Source organism: Chiloscyllium punctatum, chromosome 11 (genome assembly GCF_047496795.1).
Source record: "Chiloscyllium punctatum isolate Juve2018m chromosome 11, sChiPun1.3, whole genome shotgun sequence".
In the NCBI taxonomy this organism is placed as follows: Eukaryota; Metazoa; Chordata; class Chondrichthyes; order Orectolobiformes; family Hemiscylliidae; genus Chiloscyllium; species Chiloscyllium punctatum.
Genome location: NC_092749.1, coordinates 33981219 through 34005774, shown reverse-complemented (window position 1 = coordinate 34005774; position 24556 = coordinate 33981219). Strand labels below are relative to the sequence as shown.

Sequence of the window (24556 nt, the reverse complement as noted above, 5' to 3'; positions counted from 1 at the left end):
TGATTGATATGTAGAATCAATTCGGGTAAAATAAAGAAATAGCAAGGGAAAGAAGTCACTGGTGAAACAGTTCATCCATCCTCAAATAGCAGTTACTTTGTCAGACAGAGTACAATTCTTTTACTAAAATGAAGGATTTTGAGAAAGGTTCTGCAATGTGATGGACAATTTTAAGCTTTGAGACTGAACAAATAAAACTTGCAAAAGCAGCTTTGAGTAAGAGTCAATGGAATGCATTCAGGCCAGTTTTTTAGAACAATAGATTGTGGAATCATCCATGGAACAAGCCATTTTAAATCATGTAATACGTAATGAGTTACGATAAATTAATGGTATCATAGTAAAAGGTCATTCCAGAGAAGAGTCATCAAAACAATGAAGTTCCTATTCAGTTTGAGGATGAAAAACGTGGGTAATTGAGTCACCACACTACAAAAAAAGGCCACCTGGCCAATGAAGTCAATGCTGGCTCACTGTGGAGCAATCTCAAAAATCTATTCCATGTTTTATCCCAGAAGTTCTGTGAAAAATGGCTATCCTGTTCCCTTCTTCAACCTTCAATTCCACCACTGCCATTACCCTCCTAGGTAGAGTTCCACATGATTAACATGTGTTGTGTAATAAAATCTGAAACTGGTGTCTTAAACTGAAAAAAAGGTAATTACAAGGGCATGAAGGCAGAGTTGGCTAAAGTGGACAGGGAAAACAGACTAAAATGGTAAGGAGCCTGAGAAGCAGATATTTGAGCACTATTTCATAATTCTTAAAAATATAACCCACTGAGGAAGAAAAAAAGACTCGAGAAGGATGCACCATCCATATCTACTTAAAGTACTATGGTATCAAACTGAAAGAAGAATGGTGGCCAGAAGATTGGAAACATTCTAGAAACCAGAAGGCATCTAAAAAGGTGAGCAGAGATCAGCAGCAAACGTAAAGCAAATAGCAAAACTTTCTGCATGTGCTTGAAATGAAGAGATGACTCCATTAATTGAACATCGTCTCTCAAAGAATGAGAATTATTAAGAAACAAGAAAATGTCCGGCGCTGTGCATAAATATTTTCTGTCTTTCCAGTAAATGACATTAAAAGCATTCCAATAATAGGAAAATCATGAGTTTTAAGTAGTAATCTAAAAAAAACTACCACTAGAAAAAAGCACTTTGCAAACTTGGTATTTGGGAAGTCCTATGTACCTGATGGTGTGTATCCTAAGATCATAAAACAGCTGCAGAAATGTGGTTACAATTTGCAAAGGTTCCAGCGAATTGAAGAACTATAAATATAAAACCAATAAATATAAGACTAGTGGTGCTCCACAGGGATCGGTGCTGAGTCAACTTTTGTTCGTCATTTATATAAAAATGATCCAGATGAGCATAAAGGTGGCATGGTTAGGAATTTTGCAGATGACCCCAAAATTGGTGGTATAGTGGACAGTAAAGAAGGTTATCTATGATTTCAAAGAGATCGTGATCAATTGGGTCAATGGGCTGGAGCGAGGTAGATGGAGTTTCATTTGGATATATATAAGGTATTACATTTTGGTAAAATGTAATTTTACAATTAAAAGTAGGGCCTTGGTATGTTATAGAACAGAGACCCAAGGGTTCAGGTACACAACTCTTTGAAGTTGATAGGGTGGTTAAGGAGGTGTTCAAGCTCACTTGTTTTCATTGCTCAGATTTTTGAGTATGAAAGTTGGGACGTTACGTTGCGGTGTACAGGACATTGGTGAGTCCTCTTCCACAGTACTGCGTCCTGTTCTGCTGTCCCTGTTATAAGAAGGATATTAAGTTAGAGAAGGTTCAGAAGAAGGGGATTGAGTTATAAGGAGAGGCTGGATAAGCTGGGACTTTTTTCACTAGCACGTAGGTGGCTGAGGGATGACCATACACGAGGAGAAGGTGAATGGCAGATGACTTTTCTTTATGATTGGAGATTTCAAGACTGGGGGCATTTAAGGTGAGAGGAGAAAGATTTTTGAGGGGCTTTTTTTTTGAGAGAGATTCACATGTGGAATCAACTTCGAGAGGAAGTGGTAGATAAGAATACAGTTACTTTTAAAAGACATTTGGATAAGTACATGAATAAGAAATATTTGAAGGGATAATAAGCCAAGAGCAGACAGGTGGGAGTTTAGTTTGGGATCATGGTTGGCATGAGCTGGTTGGACCGAAGGGTCTGTTTCCATGCTGTATAACTCTCCATTCAAGAAAGGAGGGAGACAAAAAGGAGGAATCTACAGGCCAGTTAACCTAAAAATCTATCATTGTGAAAATGCTGGAACCCATTAGTAGAAGCACAATATTTAGAAAATCACATGAAACCTAAATGATACTGATTGTGTGAAAGGGAAATAGTGTTTGACAAATCTATTAAGAGTTAAAAAAGTTTTTTTTTTTTAAAAACGATGTTACGACCATTGCAAATAAAGGGAAGCCACTAGATAACGTACGTTTGGATTTCCAAAAGACATTTGATAATTTGCCACAAAAAGAAGTTACCACACAGATTTCACGGTCCTGGGGCAATCATGCATAAGTTGAAGATTGGCCAACTAATAGAAAACAGATTCAAAAATAAAAGCTGATACATTTAACTGGTCAGGTGCCACTGGGATCGACAACTACTTACAATCTTGAATATTGTTGAAAAAAAAAATTGTCAAAGCTTTTAGTTTCATACTTATTAGTGCAATTTGCAAAAAAAAAGGAAAACAGGATTTATACTGTACAAGAGGAGTTTAAGGCAACACCTCTACCTATGTACCAGTTTGATGACCAGGATGTGTTTTAAATAAGGCAGCTGGACTTTGACTCATCAAACCATTACCCTGAGAAATAAACCAAAGAGTTGTGGTTTTTGTTTGTTTCAGATCACCAGCATCCACAGTTCTTTGTTTTATTTCACTCAGTTGACACCTGGAATCAAGGGGCTACCTTATGAGGAACGTTTGAGCAGATTGAGCATATATAATGAGAGTTTACAAGGAGAAAAGACGACCCTGTGAACACTGGAAATTGAAGGATATACAGCACTAGATTAAGAAACCAAGGGCTCAAATAGCAGAAGCACGAGAGGAGTATAAAATTCCTTCTTGCACATTCCAAAGGGAGATTAGGAGAGCAAAAAGGGGACATGGAAGGATTTTCCTTTAGTTTAACTGCCAGTATCCCAAATCGTTTTATAAGTAAATTAATTGTAAAAGGATAATGAAGGAAAGAGTAGGGCCCGTTAAGGACTAATGATAATTTCAGCATGGAGCCATAAGATATAGGTAGGCTCCTAAATGGATATTTGCATCATTAGTGAGAGGGACAATCTGGATTTAGAAATAAGGGAGAAGGTCTGTGATACAATTAAATAAATTAGCACAGACAAAGTGGATGTTCTGAGTGGTTTGGCAGATTTAAATGTAGATAAGTTCAACGGCCAGATAAAATGCACACCTGGTTGTTGAGGGAGGCAACAGAGAAAATAGGAGAGTTGTAAAAGTTTTCAATTCTTCTCTGGCCATGAGACATGCCAGAGGACAAAAGGACAGCCAATGTGATACACTTATTCATGAAGGCAGCAAGGAATAATACAGGAAACTACAGGCAGGTCAGTCTAATCTCACTGGTGGAGAAACTATTGGAAGCAATCGAGAGACAGAATTAATCTGCATTTGGAGAGACAGGAATTAACTTGAATGATTTTTCTTGAAGAAGTGACCAGGTGTGTAGATGAGGGCAATGCTTTTGACATAATCTACTTGGACATCAGCATCGCTCTTGATAAGGTCCTATCATGGAAGACTGATAACAAAGGTAAGCGCCCATGGGATTAAATGAAATTTGGAAAATTAGATCTTTAGTTGACAGAGTGGCAGGAAGCAAAGCGGAATGGTACAGGGGTGCTTTTCCAACTAAAAGTCTGTGCCTAGTGTAGTACCACAGGGGTTCAGTGTTAGGGCCCTCACTGTTTGCGGTTTATACAAATGATTTAGACTTGAATGAAGGAGGGTTGATCAGTAAGTTCACAGATGATACAAAATTTGATGGGCTCCTAAATAGGAAGGACGATAGCTTCAGACTGCAAGAGAATGTAGGTAAGCTGAGAAATGGAATTCAATTGGGATAGATGTAAGGTGATGCACTTACACAGGACAAATAAAGGGAGTCTGAGATGAATGGTATGACCAGGGAAGCACCGATGATCAGAGACACCTTGGTGTACATGTACACATACATGTATCAGGATAGGTGAATAAAGTGATTAAAGTGGCATATGGGATACATGGCTTTGTTAGTTTAAGAGAATAGTTTAAGAGAAACAAGTTCATGTTGGAACTGTATAAAAATGTTAGTTAGACCACAGGTAGAGGACTGTATGCAGGTCGAGAATCCACATTATACGAGGGATGTGATAGCACAAATGAGGATTCAGAGGAGGCTTACCAAGATGTTGCCTGCACTGAAGAGTCTCAATTATGAAGAGAGATCAGACAGCAGTGGAAATTGAGAGGGTACATGATTGATATATATAAAATGATGAGGGGCATAGATAGGGGAGACAGAGGAAACTGGAAGAATCAATGGCCATGCGCATAGATTTAAGGTAAGGGAGAAAAGTTTAAGGGGAGATGTGCGGAAAAATACTTTCACCCAAAGAGTGATGGGAATCTGGAAATTTCTAGAAGGGTTGTGGAGGCAAGGCAGAAACCCTTAACATTTAAGAAATTTTTAGATGGGCACTTGCAATGCCAAGGCATACAAGACTATAGATCAACTGCTGGAATATGGAATTAGAATAGCTATTGTTTTTGCCCCGCACGAATGTGATAGGTAGAAAGATCTTTTTCTGTGCTGTGGATCCCTATGACTCTTACCTTATTGAATCATGTAAAATTCCATGGTCAGCTATTTATGATACAGATGTGAAAATTTCAGACCCCTCTACCGCAGGTTGCTATGGAGGCAGAATCATCGAATTATATTCAAAGCACAAGATATATAGATTCTGGAGGGGAGTCTGGGGTTCAGACTAACAGGCAGGGAAGTGGAGTTAAAGCCAAGCTCTTTCTGAACGGCAGAGCAAGGTTAAAGGGCCATACAGCCTAATTTTGATTCCTTTTCCCAAGTTATGCTCTTTAGACTGTCAAATAATGCCTCGTTCTCAGTCTCCTCACGAGTTACGTCAAATTATTAGGACGAGTGCCTGACCGTGGTAGGACATTTTTCAAAATGAAATGCATATTCTTGCAATTCTAATCAACAGCCACAATTTAGGAAACAGATTATTTTCATTTGTCACTTGTCTTATTTCTTCTTTTCTCTTCTTCCTTACTCCAATCTTTCTTTCATGCTTTTTACTTCTTTCTGTATCTGGTTTTACTTTAATTGATCAGATTTCCTTTGCACTCATTCCCCTTTTCCAATCCTTATCTCACCAATTAATGACATACATTTTTAGCTTCATCATTTAGTACAGACTCACATCCATAGTGTTTCATGGGAAAATAAGTTTCAGGACAAGTGAAAATTTGTAATGAACGGACATGCTCCTTAGCTCCCATGTGGGCCAATATTTCATTCAGCAAGTGGTAAATCTAAGGAAATGGCTTCCTCTGAAGACAACAAAAGAAAATGGTGATTCATTCAAATGCAATGTAGACAAATTTCTTTTAGAGAAGAACACAACAGGATATAAACATATGTCTAAATTGAGACAGAACAGGCCTGGGAGGAACACGTTACTTTGGATTTACAGTTCCAAACAAATCCTCCACTGGTGCATTTCCCTCACCACATGTTTGATGGTTATAGACTAAATGAGAGAAATTGATTGCCATTCAATGACAGTCAAAAATTCCATTATGAATGTGTCAGGACAGTACAGATGGACTTTAGGAATCAACAAATCAAAAATGCTGCATGTTACATCACATCTCAGAACTAGTCATCTTAATCAAATGATGTTTGAGAGACTGACAACTTCAGGAATCAACTACAATTCAACTCATTATAATAGTCGCATGCAGAAACACAATTTGCCTGCAATGTACAGAATAAAATGGTACAACATTCCTGGTTACAAATGCAATCAAGAGCAATATTGATTTTTAAAAATAGATTCTATAAAGCTGGATAAAGCCAGAGTGACGAGACATGGGGAGGAGCTGGAGTACAACACAACTGGTAAAGTATGAATGGGCTTCTAATGAATACTTCAAATACTATATTTTAACCAGGAGTTTAATCACTGCAGTACCATCTGTAAAGTATTTCAGCTTTCACATCACTCTTGCTTTCTCCTTCAAATGTGCCTATACTGAAATCTCCAATTGAAAATGTAACTTAAGAATAACTTCCTTTTTCAAAAGATTCAGTTAAGCATACATCGTTACTTCTGAGGTCAGCTGCAGACTTGCTGCTTTCTTGTTGTTAGTTTGTTTCTAGAATGGAGTTAACTAGTTATACAAGTGACCTGTAACATTCTACATGAGACCTTTATCAACAATATATTTTAAATTCCAGACTGAATTAAAATTGCATGAGGAACTCTTTAGTGCCGGAAGTTCCTCATTCTTCAATTATAATTTGACAAGAAGCCAACTGATTACAGTTTAGAAAACAATACTTTAAACATTAAGTTTTTTAAATGACAATGAAAAATTTTGAAGGGGAGTTACTGAACTATAAGAAATAGCTTCCTAGATCTTTCAACTGCAGGAAGCAGTGCAATAACAGATATCCTTCTGGGCTTTTCTCCTCCCACATCATTGCTCTGCCTCTATATGGAGTTAACTTGAATTTCTGAACCACAGTGAAACGGAGCTGAGCTGAGCAAGCCTAAGCGTTCATTCAAGCTAAGACCAGATGAACCTAACCTAATGACCAATGTGTACTCTTCGTCACATTTTTAGAACAAATCACTCAAGTACTCCAAAGAATGGAATGCTGCTGCTAGTGTACCCAGAAAAAACACGTGAAAATACCATCAATTGCTGTCACTAATTCTGGTTGCAATCCAACAAGCCATAATTATAAACAATGAACTAAGTTAACAGTGAGTTTGCCAATATCACTGATGATTAAAATACGAATACGTATCTATTCCATCACTAAGACCACCCACTTCAAGTTCCAACAACATCCAAATCCACTAATGGTTCAACTTATCAGCTGTTAAGCTCTTAATCAAAAGTCTTTGTTTCCTACAGACTTTATTCTCATACTCCACAGGCCAACTAACATTACCTATGAGCACAAACTCAGCTGAAACTCAACTATCCCATAACTCAAACTTTCTCTGTGATAAAGGACTGTAATAAAGAAAACTAACTTGGATCTTTAAGATCTTGGATGTCAGCGAGTTTTGAGACAATTTGTAGCTCAGGTTAGGGTTCTGGATGTAGGTTTGCTCACTGAGCTGAAAGGTTAATTTTCAGACATTTCGTTGCCTTACTAGGTAACATCTTCAGTGAGCTTCTGGACGAAGCACAGCTGAGGTTTCCTGCTTTCTATTTATATGTTTGGGTTGGTGATGTCATTTCCTGTGGTGCTGCCATTTCCTATGGTGATGTCATTACATTAGTTTTGCTTGTTGTCTGTATAGAGTCTTTCAAGTTCATTAGCTGCTGTTTTAGTGTGTTGGTGGGTTTGTGCGCGACCATGATACCAAGAGGTCTGAGTAGTCTGGCAGTCATTTCCGAGACGTCTTTGATGTAGGGGATGTGGCTCGGGTTTCTGAACGTGTTTTGTCTGCTTGTTTGGGTTTGTTGTTGAGAAAATCGGCGGACTGTGTTCATTGGGTGCCCATTCCTTTTGAATACACGGCATAGGTGATATTCCTCTGCTCTGCGTAGTTCCTTTGTGCTGCAGTGTGTGTTGGCTCGTTGAAATAATGTTCTGATGCAGCTTCATTTGTGGATGTTGGGATGATTGCTTCTGTAGTTCAATATTTGGTCACATGTACTGTTTTCCTGTAGACCTTGGTTTGAAGTTCCCCATTGACTGTTCGCTCTACTGTGACATCTAGGAACGGCAGTTTGTTGTTGTTTTCCTCCTCTTTAGTGAATTTTATGCCAGTAAGGGTATTATTGATGGTCTTGAAGGTTTCCTCTAATTTGTTTCGTTTAGTGATGACAAAGGTGTCATTCACGCAGTGAACTCAAAGTTTGGGTTGGATGGTTGGCATAGCTGTTTGTTCGAGTCTCTGCTAAGAACCCTGATATCGGAGATCCCATGGGTGTTCCGCTGGTTTGTCTGTAGGTTATGTTGTTAAAGGTGAAGTAGGTGGTAAGGCATAGGTCCACTAATTTGACAATACTGTCCTTGCTGATGACATTGGTGGTGTTTGCTGTATGTCTTTGGGTAATCTAATAGTGTAGTCAGTGTTTCTTTGGCCAAGTTGATGCTGATTGATGTGAACAGGCTGTTACATCAAAGGAGACTATTATTTCATCCTCATCTATTGTAGGGTCTTTGATGGGTTTCAGGAATTCTTGGGTGGAGTGGATAGAGTTGTGAGATTCTTCTACTAAGTGTTTTAGATTTGGTGTAGCTACTTGGCCAATCTGTAAGTTGGTGTTCCAGGTAGCGAGACTATGGGTCTGAAGGTGGGCTCCTGGTTTGTGAATTTTGGGCAATCCGTAAAAGCATGATGTGTTGCATCCAACTGGTTTCATTTTTTGGATGTTGGTCTTATTTATTTCTCCAGATTTCTAAAGTTTTTTTGAGTAGGGCTGTGAGTCAGTTCTCTAGTTTTGAGGTCGGGTCTTGGATTTCAAGCTAGTTGCATACAGATATTCTTTTGGATGAAGGAATTTCATACTTAGTTAGATTAGTCTTTTCAGAATCATGATCTTAAACCAGTTTGTGTCAGAGAGTAGATAACTGGAGGCCTGGTGTAAGGTTGCGATAAGAGAAAAAGCATGAAGTCATTAGCATAGCAGAAGCTAGAATTAATAAGTTTTCTTTAAACTCAGTTACAAGCTTATGAGTTCAACTTGAAGGAGACATGACTGAAGTCGAATGAGTGAAAAGTTTATCCTAGAACAAGGAGTTGTTCACAGCAGGGAAGGGACTAAGTGTAAGGGTTTCAGTTTGTGAAAACTTCCAGACTCAAATTGTTTGGTCAGCAATCTACACTGGTTGTTCAAAGCTGAGAGATTCCAAGATCTCAGTGGTGTGAGGATTCAAGGAAGAGACTTTTCAGCTCACACGGCAAGAAATGTCTGAGGGAAGGAAAAAGCAATTAAGTCAAACCTACAGTTTGGACAGGGGAGGGAATTCTTCTCTGTCATTTTGAGTGACTTTACGATTTGAGGAATAGATGGCACTTTGCCATGCGTCTGAAATCTGTCAAACTGCCATTAGAATAGCTTGCTTTTTGTTTTATTATTTGTCTAGTGAGATAAACTTCTGTTTTATTGTTACAACCAAATCTGACGCCTGGTCAGATTTGTTTCGGTTTAAGTTTCAATGAAATCTTGTCACATTAAGTCAGATTTTACTCTGGGATCTAACTTATCCAGTAGTACAGTAGTAACACAAGCTGGGATCATAACAGCAGTCACACATTACTACTGTGCTCACTGATCGACACTGACCCCTGGTCCAGCATGCCTTAACTTTGAAGATTCTCAGTTTTAAAGAAGAAAAAAATACTTTTGTGCTCTCTTCCCTCCCCTATTTCTGTAGTCTCCTTCAGCCCGACATCTTTAAGACTTCTGGACTCATCCAAATCTGACTTGCACAAACAGTTTTAATTGCTCCACCACAGGCAGCCATATCTTTTGCTGCCAAAGCCACAAAATCTGTATTTCACTCCCAAAGACACTCTGAATCTCTGAAGATGCTTCATCACATTTCTCAGATTATGTTTTTGTTCATTGCTTTCATATGTTATTAGGTGGCTCAATGTCAAATTTTACTTAATATATTCTTGTGAAGAATTCTGGGATATTTTACCGCAAGTTATTATTGAAATGCACCTCAAAATTACTTCCTGATATCTGACTTTGGAATACTGGATAAACACAATAGACTCAAAAATGAATGGAGGAGCATTCAGTTTCATCCAACTAACATCATCTATCACTGCTCAGGAATCACAAACAAAATAAAACAGTGAAGACTACAGGAACATTTTTGTTCAAATTATTCTTCAGTTACATCATGATGAATATCACATTCATGGTATGCAATGAAAGATATGAACAATGCAATTAAGGAATAAGTACAGCTATATCTATTCAAAGTAAAGGAGCATTGTAAACCAGCAACTTTGAAAATGTCTACAATGTAAACTGGTAACAAATACTCTTTTTTGATTAATTTCAGAGAATGCTCACTTAAAACGTTGACAATTTTAGTGGAGTTGACATTTGTGCGTTTCAACCACTGATCTCATCTTGACCATAAATTTATTCTTCTTTTATCTTTTCCAAAACTATCATGCATTCATACAGCAATCACCATGACCCCAGTACATAACCATACTGTAAACTTTGATTGTTGAATTTGATAATCACCAATATGTAGCCAAATGTGCAAAGTGTATGGTCGCATAAGTAACAAATATAAAGAAATTAATGTATAGATAATCTGTTTCAGTGATGCCAAGAGACAGAACTCCTAACTTTCCTCAATAACATGAACAGACGTAAAATTTCTACTTGATCAAGACGACCAAAGATTAAACATGTACTATCAATCACCTCAACAATGTAATGCGAGCCAAATTATTTGTTAATTTGATAGTGCTATCAGGATTTATCAAATAAATTCGCCAGACTACAGTCAGAAGAAATAAGACTACTTTAAAACTAAGAAACCTGGAAAGACAATAATTTTATATAAGTAAATCTTCACGATACAATGACTCCCTTTTTAATTCTAGAATCTGCATTAAAATTTAGTCCATGTTCATCAACTACTACTCTACAATGGATCTGACCACACTATATTTGGACGAAGTTCATATAATTATTTTTTTCCCTTAGCATCAGGATCTCTTGATTTAAAGATTACATTATTCACTTCACTGAATAATGTTACTTTAAATTCATAACACTAACTAAAATTAAATGTACAACTATCTTTCAGAAATCTTATGTGGTGTAGGTTAGAAGGTTGCTGCTGTCAGTCATGTATGGCTCCATGTGTGCCAACAGTCCTCATCTCCTCACCCAAATGGCCAATGCTCAAAGGATCGAGACAGAATTATCAGGGACCTCAATTGTGAGGGCATCAAATTTACACCTGATGCATTCATACACTAAGATCACTGGATCATTACCAACAAAACCCCTTTTTGATTTTGTTTGGTCCAAGGATATGGAAGTAAATTTAGCACCTTTTCATTTGGCCAGCTGATATTAACTATCACCAGCAGGGATGAAACCAGGACCATGGTCCTTTTGGCTTAGTTCCACACAGACTGTCCATTTCCCCATTTAACCTTTGGGAATCTAAACTGTACAAATTATTTTAATCTTAAGCTATAAATCCTTACCCCTGCCTCCGTTAAATATGCAGATACCCCCGTCTCGGCCATCATGGATTTTGTTCCGTCTGAGTGTGGGATTACTGTCTGTTTTAATCCAAACACCGGCCATTGCATTGTCAAATATTTCATTATCTTCTATAAACCCAAGACCTGTATTAATTGACATCAAAAATAATTTCACTTGGATCTGAAATTGAGGAGAAAATAAAACAGAACAGAAAAAACAATAATCAAAAGACCTGCAGCCAAAGTTGACACTTACCAGAATTGTAAACAAGAATGCCGCCATTCTGTCCTCCCCATATTTTATTGCGCCGAATCTTAGGGTTGCTTCCAGTTCTGTGGATCACAAATTTTAAACTATTCTAAAGATTAATGTCTTACAACGCCATGAAATACTTCAGAGAATTAAACTCCCAACTGGTGCTCATTTTCTGACTGGGTCAAGTACTGGATAATAACTGTATCCTTTTTGGAACTTGTTTTGACAAATTACCTCTGATGATTCTAAACTTGCAAAATCAGAATTTGCACCATTACGACACCGTGTAGAGTCTTGGCGAGCACAAATTGTTTTGAAGCCTCAATAAAATCCATAACTTCACTTCTAGCTTGAAAATTTGTATCTCATTTCAAATGCTATCAGGCCTAGAAAGATTTCTGCCTCTCCTCGAAACATTACCATTTGAATTGAGGTACCAATTGTGCAGACTGCAGAACAGATCTCGAAAAGGTAACAAAGTCAAACTACAAAAAAATGCTTTCGCCAACCAATGGTAACGCTCAATACAAAGCTACAATTCAAGTTAAAAATATTGCCAATTTCTGTGCTCTATTCAATTTGTTCTTTGACATGCATACAACCTATGTAAAATAAATCTGCATAACAACAGTTATGCATAACAACAATTCTATCCATAACACATACCATGTTTGTTAGTCACAGTAGGAAATGATCTAAGAGGAAAAAAAACCCAGCCACAGATCCTGCAATTGCGCATAAAAGATTTTTTTATCCAATATGTAGGATGTGGACTTCACTGGCAAGATCAGCTTTTATTCACCATCCCTGACTGCCCTCACTGTCGTCTTAAAACACCGCAGTATGAAGGTATCCCCTTAATTCTGTTAGGAAGAGTGTACCAGAACTTTACCCTAATATACAGACGTGGACAGGGACAAGATTGATCTGATTTGCTCCACACATCATTGCCCATGCTGTTTGGGCAATACAAGAGGACAGCCACCATACACCATCACAATTTAAGAGAGCACCAAGACAGAAGACAAAGTTAGATACTGAAGCGAGAACCCCAGTGAAGGCAAACATTTTTCTTACCTAATCTGAACCCCTGAATACATATGATTGTAGATATCATTGTCTTCAAGCACTCCATGGCCATTGTCATAGAAGTAAACACCCACCTTATAAAACAAACACTCTGTCATGAATATCGTCAATACAGCTGAATTTCAAGATCTAATCAAACATGTACATGAATTGATACATACCTGCTTGCCACTATGTATTCGGTTTCTCCGTAACACTGGTGTACTTCCTGTTGTTACCCACACACCTGCCAAGGTATTGCTGTATACTTCATTTTCTTCAATTACACCCTGTCCCTTTTCATGCTAAACAATAAATGTTCAACTTTTAGCATTTTGAATACAAATCAACATGGGTCTATTCCCACCATTTCACAATCTACATATATTGAAATACAGTTTCTCCTTAGATGTTACACATGACCTATTTCAACTCCTGTAGAATACTACAAATTGGTTTTTCTTGACAGTCTTCCTCCTTTAAAGTGATCTGAGATTTCCAAATGTGATTTTTTTTGCCTTCTCAGTATTCAAAATCCCTTAAAAGAATATCAGACACCATGGCAACAGGTAAATCATTTTACAGTAATAATGGTTGCAAATACAGAGAGAAAAAAAGAATCACACTAAGGATATTTATTTGTCTGCCTGAAAATCAAAATTACCAGGTCATCTAAAAATTAAATGCAGCTGTTTCAGGCTGGAGAACCAGAAGAAAATCCCAATATACAAATCAATTTGAAACTATAGGGAGATGAATCTGATTTAAAAGAAATTTCAGTTGTATACCTATTTATTGTATTTATATTTCGGATTTCACCATGAAGCTTTTATCTTATACTTTGAACAACTTGCATTTAAATAGTAATATAAAACATATATATTTCAAGGGTCTACTTGACAGTTAATAATCTAGCTGAGACCAGGTTAACCAAATTGATTAATGAAAAGACTCTAGTCTTAGTGCCAAGCTAAAGAATTCAGGATACTTAACAAGCAATTATAAATTTAGCCTTCAGTTTCAAAGCTTTTTAAAACTAATCAAGCAAAATTATGACCATCATAATTTTTTTTGTTAACTCATATCTGAAGCCTCCTGAACCCAACAATCAGACCAAAAAACAAACTTGCAGACTTACCACATAGATACCTCCATGTTGGCCATCATGAATTTTGTTATGACGTACAATTGGACAACTATTTGTTCGAATCTGTATTCCTGCTAATGCATTTCCTAGGATACAAGATGCATATTTTTAAACAATTATGTACATTGATTAAAAAACAAAAGCAACTAAAATGTTTATATTCACCTTACCATAAATGTCATTTCCCTCTATGAGACCCCTGCCATCTCCAAAGATGTAAACTCCACCCTGATTTCCATTAAAAATGGCATTTGCCCTAAGGACATAAACAAAGAAAATACATGAAAACACTGAGAAAGTATACATTTCATTCAATAACTATAATGATGTGCAAAAGCATACCTGATAGTTGGATCACTGTTGGATGTAATCCACACGCCAGCAAAATTATTTGCATAGATTTTGTTCTCTATGAACTGGCCTCGTCCTTTTTCATGTACATAAATTCCTCCTGTTTGCCCATGATGAATTTCACATCTCACTACTGTAGGATTCGCGTAGGCCTTCACTTCAAAACCAGCTATTCGATTACGGTGAATGTTACAGCTTTCAAAGTAACCCTGAAATAAAGAAAATCAAGATTTCACAATTATTCATGCTCAAAATTAACATAGCAAATGAAAATTCATTAAATGAAAATTGGGAGCCATGCACATTCTAGATAGGTGCAGTATCAACATTACTAATTTAATTGCTGCCTCACTGACATCTTTAAATTTAAACTAGAAAACTATGGAAACTGAACTCTCCATTTCACCCTCAAATGATTTTAAAAAGGTTCCTGTGAAATCTCCTCCACCTTCCCTCCAGATACTGTATTTATACAAGTTTGCAGAATACTGTTTGTGCACAATGGTTCAATTTTAATACACCAATTGAAATTCCACTGAACACATCAAGTTCAACATAATGATAAAGTTGGACACACCTCTGCTAGTTCTCTCAGTAGGCACAAAATTTTACCCTGATCAGAACTTAAGATTGCCCTCATTCAACTTCAATATTTACCTGTTGAATGAAGAATTAACCAAATACAAAACCATTAGTACAACCACGCTTTTACAACACCATTCACATTCAATTCCTGACAAACGCAAAAATCTTGAAGTGCAGTTCAGTATTGGCTTATCAAAATGCTTACCTGGCATGTAAACATGCCAGACAACATTCTAGAACAGACAACATTCCTTCTTCCTCTAGTTGGCTGAACAAATACATTGAGAGGAGCCAACAAACCATATTTAAAATACAGCCACAATAAAAGTAATTAAATTTTCACTGACACAAGTGTTAAAATTTAGTCACTTTAAGCTTACAAGAAACTTACAAATTAAGAGAAAGCAAAATTTACCCTGCTCGTTAAGTAATCCAAGATGCCAATTTAGATTTCTCTTGAACCCCCTTCAACATTCTTCCCTATATCTCTAATCCAGAAATGATACAAACTTTTATGCACCAGTGAAATTCAAAATTTACTTTTCCTTCGTGCATCCAATCTCCAACCACTAGATTTTTATTTTACATAGCCAACTCCCATCGTCCTCTAACTCTAACGCTTTTGCTTCTTTTTCTCTTTACCATCTTCTGCCATTTGATTGAGAACATCTGCTTCTACCACCTTCCCTGGCAACGCCTTCCAGGTACTACCATCCTCTATGTAAAAATAAATTTGCTTTGCACATCTCCTTTGAACTTTGCCCCTCTGACATTATACCAATGTTCCAGAATATTTTCACCTTGGGATAAAGACTCCAACTATCCACCCTATCCATGCTGCTCAATTTTATATACTTGTATCAGGTTGCTCCCTCAGCCTCTGACACTAGCAAAGACAATCCAAGTTTGTCCAACATCTCCTTGTAGTTAAGTCACACCAATCCAGGCAACATCCTGGTTAAACCCTTTTACACTCTCTCCAAAGCCTCCACATCCTTCCTTTGGTGTAACATGTACGCCGCTACTATGAGTGTGAATCATCACAAGACACCCCTTCAAAGAATAGGGGAGTCCTTTCTCAGAATCCACGTAAAGACTTGCCTCAAGTCAAGATCTGCAAAATAGATTATCTGGCCATTATCAAATTACTGTTTGTCGGAGTTTGTTGTGCATTAATCAGCTATCACACTTTCCACATTACAACTGAGTACACTTGAAGGGTACTTCATTAGTAGCAAAGCACGCTGGAACAACTTGGAGTCATAAAAGTGCTGCAAAAAATACAAATTTCTTTTCCCTTCTCCAACAAACATTCTAAACACATTTTTACCCAAAACTCAGCCTTCCCTTCTAACGTTCATTGTTAGAATACATTCAGTTCAGGATATAGTCTGCCCAATAGCAGATGTCACCCAAAAATATTGATGCAACTCCCTCCCTCTTAAGAAGGGGGAGGGACAGCAGCCAGAAGTCATGGCACACATTAATACCAACGACATAGGTAGGGAAAGGGAAGAGGACCTGAAAAAAGAATATAGGGAGTTAGGTTGGAAGCTAGAAGGCAGGATGAGCAGAGTAGTAATCTCAGCATTACTACTGGCACTACGTTCTAGTGAGGCTAGGAATAGACAGCGAGTGCAAATGAACACATGGCTGCAGGACTGGTGTATGTGGGAGGGCTTCAGATATGTGGATCATTGGGAAAACTTTTGGGGAAGGTGGGACCTGTACAAGAAGGATGGGTTGCATCTGAACTGGAGGGGCACCAATATCCTGGGCAGGAGATTTGCTAGAGCTCTTCAGGAAGGTTTTACCTCGATTGGCAGGGGGGTGGAAACCTGAACTACAGATCAGATAATGGAGTAGGTAGTGAACAGCCATGCAGAAAGTCTGTGACGAGAGATAGGCACTTGATAGGGCAAAGGTGCAGTCAGTATGATGGGTTGAACATGTGTCTATTTTAATGTAAGTAGTATCAGGAAGAAGGGTGATGAATGCAGAACATGGATCAGTACTTAGAACAATGATGTTGTGGCCATTACGGAGACTTGGATATCACTGGGACAGGAATGGTTGTTGGGTGTTTCAGGGTTGAGATGTTTCAAAAGGAATAGGGGAGGTAAAAGAGGTGGAGGAGTGGCATTGCTAATCGGGGTAGTATCACAGCTGCAGAAAGGAGGTCATAGAGTCATAGAGATGCACAGCCCGGTGTTGAGTAGGACTTGTCTACAGAGTGGTGGAAGTCAGAAACAGGAAAGCAGCAGTCACTTTATTGGGAGTTTTCTCAAGGTCCCCCCCCAATAGCAACAGGGACACAGAGGAGCAGACTGGGAGGCAGGTTTTAGAAAGGTGCAGGAGTAACAGGGTTGTTGTCATGTGTGACTAACTTCTCTAATATTGATTGGAACCTTTTTAAATTGAAGACGTTCGGATGGAGCAGTTTTTATCAAATGTATCCAGGAAGGGCTCCTGATGCAATATGTAGATCGGCCGATTAGAGGGGAGACCATATTGAATTTGGTGCTTGGCAACGAACCAGGTCAGGTGTCAGATCTCTTGGTAAGACAGCATTTTGGTGATAGTGATCACAACTCCCTGACCTTTTTCTGTAGTCATGGAGAGGGATAGGAGCAGACGGTATGGGAAAGTATTTAATTGAGGGAGGGGAAATGGTAATGCGATTAGGCAGGAACTGGGGTGCCTAAATTGGGAACAGATGTTTTCAGGGAAATGCACGACAGAAAACTAGATAGTTTAGGAAGCACTATCTGATAGTGCAGGACAGGTTTATTCGACTGAGGCAAGGAAGGGATTGTAGGTTGAAAAAACCTTTGGTCACAAGGGATGTGGAACATCTAGTCAAGAGGAAGAAGGAAGCTTACTTAAGGTTGAGGAGACAAGGATCAGACATGGCTTTACAGGGTTACAATGTGGCTAGGAAGGAACTGAAGAATGGACTTAAGAGAGCTAGAAGGGTGCATGGAAAAGCTTTTGTGGGTAGGATTAAGGAAAACTCTAAGGCATTCTATTCTTATGTGAAGAACAAGATGATGGCCAGAGTGAGAGTACAGCCAATCACGAATAGTGGAGGGAACTTGTGCCTGGTGTCAGAGGAAACATGGGAGGTCTTTTATGACTATTTTGCTTCAGTATTCACTACTGAGAGGGACCTTGATTTTTCTGAGGACAGCGTGAAACAGACTGATATACTAGAACAGGTTGGCGTTAAGGAGGAGGAGGTGCTGCAAGTTTTGAAAAACCTAAGGATAGGATACATAAATCCCCTGGGCCAGACGGGATATACCCAAGGTTGCTACAGGAAGTGAAGGAAGAAATTGCTGCACCTTTGGCGATGATCCTTACATCCTCACTGTCGATTGGAGTAGCACCAGATGATTGGAGGGTGGCACATGTTACTCCCTTGTTCAAGGGAGGGAATGGGGATAATCCTGGGAATTATAGATCAGTCAGTCTTACATCAGTGATGCACAAAAGTATTGGAGAGGATTCTGAGAGACAGGATTTGAGATTACTTGGAGAACTATAGTTTGATTAGAGATAGTCAGTATGGCTTTGTAAGGGGCAGATCATGCCTCACAAACCTTACTAAATTCTTTAAGAATTTGACAAAACACATCGATGAAGGTAGACCAGTGGATGTGGTGTACATGGATTTTAACAAGGCATTTGATAAGGTTCCCCATGATCAGCTCATTCAGAAAGTAAGGAGGAACGAGAAACAGGAAATTCTGGTTGTCTGGATACAGAATTGACTGACCCATATAAGACAGAGGGTGGCAGTTGATGGAAAGTTTTTAGTCTGGAGCTCGGTGACCAGTCATGTTCCACAGGGGTCAGTTCTGGAACCTCTGCTTTCTGGTTTTTATAAATGACTTGGATGAGGAAGTGGGAGGGTGGGTTAGTAAGGTTGCCAATGACACAAAGTTTGGTAGAGTAGTGGATAGTGTGGAGGGCTATTGTAGATTGCAATGGGACATTGACTGGATGTAGAACTGGGCTGAGAAATGGCAGGTGAAGTTCAACCTGGAGAAATGTGAAGTCATTCACGTTGAAAGGTCAAATTTGAATGCAGAATACAGGGTTAAAGGTAGGATTCTTGGCTGTATGGAGGAAGAGCGTTCTTGAAGTCCATGTCCACAGATCCCTCTAAGTTGCCACCTAAGGGTTAAGGCGGCGTATGTATGTTGGCTTTCATTAGCAGAAGGCTGGAGTTGAAGAGCCGTGAGGGTATGCTGCAACTCTATAAAACCCTGGTTAGACCACACTTGGACTATTGTTTCAGTTCTGGTCACCTCATTATAGAAAAGATTTGGAAGCTTTAGAGAGGGTGCAGAGGAGATATACCAGGATGTTGCCAGGACGGGAGGGCATGTCTTATGAAGAAAGGTTGAGGGAGCTAGGGTTTTCCTCATTGGAGCAAAGATGGATGAGAGGTGACTTGATAGAGCTGTACAAGATGTTGAGAGGCATAGATAGAGTGGACAGCCAGAGACTTTTTTCCATGGCAGAAATATCTATCACAAGGTAATTGGAGGAAGGTTTAGGGGAGATGTCAGAGGTAGGTTCTTTACACACTGTGTTGGGTGCATGGAACGCACTGCCAGCAGTGGTAGTACAGTCAGGTATATTAAGGACATTTAAGCGACTCCTGGATAGGCACATGGAAGATAATACAATGAAGTATATGTTGGTTAGATCTTAGAGTAGGATAAAAGGCTGGCACACCATCAAGGGCCGAAAGGCTTGTACTGTCCTGTTCTATTACATCATGTTATTCCTCTTCAATTTCTCTGCAAACATCAAGGTGGTTGATCAGGCCACCCAATGTCAATGTTCTTTTCCCTTGTACGAATTCAATCGGTTTCAGTGTAGCTGTTACATCACCTGTAATGGCTCATCCTGCATGATCAGTGAACTCCAAGGTTACATTTCTATTCGGTCCTTATTGTTATCTACAGACTGCTTCTCTATACTATTATACAAACATCTAGCTTAACATTTCCTGGATAGACTGGCAGTAGTCATCATTAACTCTCCATCACCACTCTCAATTTAACAAATCAACTAACCAACTCCCAAATGCATCAAATGTTTTTGCACATCACCAGGAACAAATGCATTGTAGTCACTGCCTCTATCACCTTTCTCAGCAACTCACTCAGATTGAACCAGATAGTGCAATGTCGGCTTCGTGTTCAACCTGGATTTAACCCTTACAGGTATATAGTGTCTCAAAGAGCTTTAGACTAAATCAATGTAGATTTTGGATCTTGCCAGTTTTCAGGTTGAGTATGAAATGCTGGTAGCTTTACCATCTCTTTAGTGCTAGTAGATCACTGACACTGCCTGAAATTGCTGTTGGTTCTTGATGCTACTTTTCCTTAAGCACGCCATTGGCAAGATGGCACTGAGAAATTTCTAGTGTGATCTTGAATTTATGGTAAACACCTGGAATTCTTATGTTTTTCATGATGTCCTTCATGGAACTTGGAACTAGCTCTGAGAAAACTAATGTTAGAATGTTTCCAACTTGTGGGTGAGTAAACTGAAACTCCTTTAGCTCAAAATAACTGCAGTTTTAGCATGAGTGCAGAGTTTATGAACTTCAGACAGTATCAACAAGTCAATTTCCTTTTGTTTGTAGAAAGAGCAACCTTGGTGGAAAATGCTTCATTTGTTTTGTTATTAAGTTTATTAATGAGTCTGGAAATCATGCTGTTGAATAAGGTTATCTGCAGGAAAAAACCAGCAGCAAAACCAATAATTATTCTGGACCAAAACAGCACCTATCCAAAAAAGCTGGAAAGATAGTAAACTCATTAAAAAAAACTGAAACTGACAGGATAGCTGAATGAGACAGACCACTTGTATTAGTGCCTTTCACAAAACAGCCTATTTTCACATTCAGTGGTCGCCACGTTAATTCTCACCAAGTTCATTCTACATTTCTCCAATGATCAACTTATGTAACTGAAGAGACAATGCAGAGAAAGCTCATTTGGCCCAAATGGTTCACACTAGTGTCAGGCCTCTGGATGAGCTGCCTCCACCTTTTTGCTTTACAAAACCTTCAACTTTATCTACAATTTAATATTTGTTTCTGATCACCAGTTAAAACAATTCGTATTCCCTGGTATAGTAATTTCAAAAGTTTAACTTTTGCCCTCAAATCCCTAAAAGGCTAGTTGCATGGTTATCATCTATGTCCAACTAAACATCTATCACCCTTACTGCACTACACCATCAGAAGTATCAGTCTTACACCATCCTAATTTTATATTTAAATTTCTTCTAAACCTATGTATTGCTACACCTTAATCAAATTCAAAAATTCCCTTTTTAAAAAAAAAATGAAACACTCGGGCAATCACCTATCCTAAGTGACTTCTTTTCATATTATGTGAAGGCACTTTCTACATTAAAAGCACTAAGTACATGATGATCTTTAAGAAACTCAGCAACAGCCAAAAAAAGGGCATCTTTTGTTTACCTGTTTCTCCTAAAAGCAAACTAAGTCTTTTTTTTAAATCCACTTACCTGCAATGTAGTTGCAGTACCAAACTGTTTAAATCTGAGGGAATAAAAAGTACAAAAAGGTTTTAAAAAAAGGTGCATGCACAGTTTTTTTAAAAACTTTTTTTTTCCATACTTTTCATTTACCCAGATTTAATTTTGGACAGGACCTATGATATCCATAACCTGATTTTAAATATGCTTCAATTGTGGCAGAGAGGGGAAAGGAAGTGTCAACCAGGCTGGCAGTGGTTATGGCCACTGTTCCTGCCCCTCCTTCTGGCAAACTGGCCTAGGCTACAAACTGACATTTTTACTAGCATAAGAGAAATGGCAAAGAACTGGTTTCAGAAGCAAAAGATAAATGATAAACACATCCGGATAAAAACTGACAATTTTATAATCTAATTCATGAGCAATAACACTTGGAGAAATTATTAAGTCGATGCAGAATTCAAGAATTCTTGGTTAACTGTGTTATCAACTAACACTGCTTCAGTTTCTGCTATATTGCCAAGTATGGCATGTGTAACAAGCCAGAATTTGAGAGTCAAATTACTGCGCATTGAGATAATTCAAAAAAATAAGAATGGTAACTAAAAGTAGGCCATACGAATGCTCAAGGTAATTGTAATCTTTCTGAGACTTTAAATGTGACACCATATCAAGACTCCTTCAGCAGAATAAGAATAATCTGTGTTTTGCATTTCCACAAGGCAGAGAGAAGTTCCCCTAGTTATGGGGGAGTTCAAACTTTCTTAAAATGTAGTTAAGATTGAAACACTCAGCTAACCATCTTCACTTAAACCTCCATGGACACAGTCAAAATCTGCCTTCTTCAGCAGCATGAAATGAATAATCTGGAAAATATTAACATAGCTGTTCTCTGGATTAATGAGTTTTGTTGATCATATCACTAATACTCAATTTCAGCTAGAATCAACATATTGTAAATGTACAGCAAGGTTATCAAGTGTACCAGAACCAATATTACCCTATTATGTACAGATTTAAATTACAAAGATATATCTTGAGTAATAGATGAAAGAAAATGAAAATGAAAGGGGCAATGATGAATTTGTTGAGGAGCCATCAAGTATTAAATCATAGAATTAAGTGATTCATTAAGAAAATGCGATCGTAAAGAAAGGGGTAAAAGTAACCATCAATCCTCACTGAAAAACTATTTTTCTATTTATGAATAAATCATTACCAATGACAAGAGGAATGCTAAAAAAAGCAGAAATAAAAAGGAACAGTTTCTTTAATATCAGCTCAGGAAGCTCCCTCAATCCTTGCATCACTTCAAGAGGCAAAACCCACGAGCATTTCCACAGCAAATACAATTCCAACCTAAATAAAGCATAGATTAGGGATAGTCAACATGGTTTTGTGTGTGGGAAATCATGTCTAGCTAACTTGATTGAGGTTTTTTTAAAAAAGTAACAAAGCGGATTGATGAGGGCAGAGTGATGGGCAAGATCTATATGGATCTGTGATCTATATGGAGTCAAGATTAATGTGGTGCTGGAAAAGCACAGTAGGTCAGGCAGCATCTGAGGAGCAGGAAAAATCAATGTTTCAGGCAAAAGCCCTTCATCAGGAATGAGTGATCTATCTGGACTTCAGTAAGGTATTCAATAAGTAGACTGGTTAGAAAGGTTAGATCACATGGAATATAGGGAGAACTAGCCATTTGGATACAGAACTGGCTCGAAGATAGAAGGCAGAAGGTGGTGGTGGAAGGTTGCTTTTCAGACTGGAGGCCTGTGACCACTGGTGTGCCACAAGGATCGATACTGGGTCCACTGCTTATTGTCATTTATATAAATGATTTGGATGTGAGCATAAGAGGCATAGTTAATAAGTTTGCACGTGACATCAAAATTGGAGATATAGTGGACAGCGAAGGAGGTTACCTCAGAGTACAAATGGATCTTGATCAGATGGGCCAAGAGGCCAAAGAGTGGCAGATGGAGTTTAATTTAGGTAAATGCTGCATTTTGGAAAAGCAAATTAGGGCAGGACTTATACACTTAATGGAAAGGTCCTAGGGAGTGGTGCTGAACAAATAGACCTCAAATGCAGATTCATAGGTTCTTGGAGTCGCCAGTACATAGGATAGTGAAGAAGGTATCCGATATGCTTTCCTTTATTGGTCAAAGCATTGAGTATAGGAGTTGGGAGGTCATGTTGTGACTGTACAGGACATTGATTAGGCCACTTTTGGAATGTGTATGCAATTCTGGTCTCCCTCCCACAGGGAGGATGTTGTGAAACTGAAAGGGTTCAGAAAATATCTAGAAGGATTTTGCCAAGGTAGGAGGGGTTTGAGCTATTGGGAGAGGCTGAATAGGCAGAGGCTATTTTCCCTGGAGCGGAGGCTGAGAGTTGACCTTATACAGGTTTATAAATCATGCAGGGCATGCTAATGTAAATAGACAAGGTGTTTTTCCTGAGGTGGGGGAGTCCAGAAATAGACGGCATTAGTTAAGGATAAGAGAGGAGAAGATTTAAAAGGGACACTAGAGCAATTTTTTCATGCAGAGGGTGGTGCATGTGGCAGGGGCGGCATGGTGGCTCAATGGTTAGCACTGCTGCCTCACAGCACCAGAGATTCAGGTTCGACTCCCGTCTCAGAAAACGGTCTGTGTGGAGTCTGCACGTTCTCCCCGCATCTGCGTGGGTTTCCTCCGGATGCTCCGGTTTTCTCTCACAATCCAAAGATGTGCAGATCAGGTAAATTGGCCATGCTCAATTGCTAAAACAGGGGTAAATATAGGGTGGGGGGGAATGGGTGTGGGTAGGTTATTCACCGGAGGATTGGTGTGGACCTGTCAGACTGAAGGGCCTGTTTCTATAGTGTAGTGCATCTAATCTAACATATGGAATGAGCTACCAGAGGAAGTGGTGGAAGCTTGTACAATTACAACCTTTAAAAGGCATTTAGATGGGTAAATGAATAGGATGGGATTACAGGGATTTGGGGTAAGTGTTAGCAAATGGGACTAGATTAGGGTAGGATATCTGGTCAGTATGGACAAGTTGGATCTAAGGGTCTGTTTCTGTGCTGTACATCTCTATATATCGTAGTAATGGTGCATTGATGG

The 24556-nt window shown here is 38.6% G+C and overlaps 1 protein-coding gene across 1 annotated transcript in view; it reads right to left on the bottom strand.

Annotated features, from left to right (window-relative positions):
• The window catches only part of fbxo11b (F-box protein 11b), a 164069-nt gene that overhangs the window by 11501 nt on the left and 128012 nt on the right, over window positions 1–24556 (bottom strand). The window contains exons 12-18 of the mRNA XM_072580606.1: window positions 14319–14536; window positions 14147–14232; window positions 13968–14062; window positions 13012–13134; window positions 12839–12924; window positions 11762–11838; window positions 11506–11649 (exon numbers count right to left, since the gene is read on the bottom strand). Of these exons, the coding sequence (XP_072436707.1) occupies window positions 11506–11649; window positions 11762–11838; window positions 12839–12924; window positions 13012–13134; window positions 13968–14062; window positions 14147–14232; window positions 14319–14536 (829 nt within the window). The remainder of the gene's footprint in view (window positions 1–11505; window positions 11650–11761; window positions 11839–12838; window positions 12925–13011; window positions 13135–13967; window positions 14063–14146; window positions 14233–14318; window positions 14537–24556) is intronic.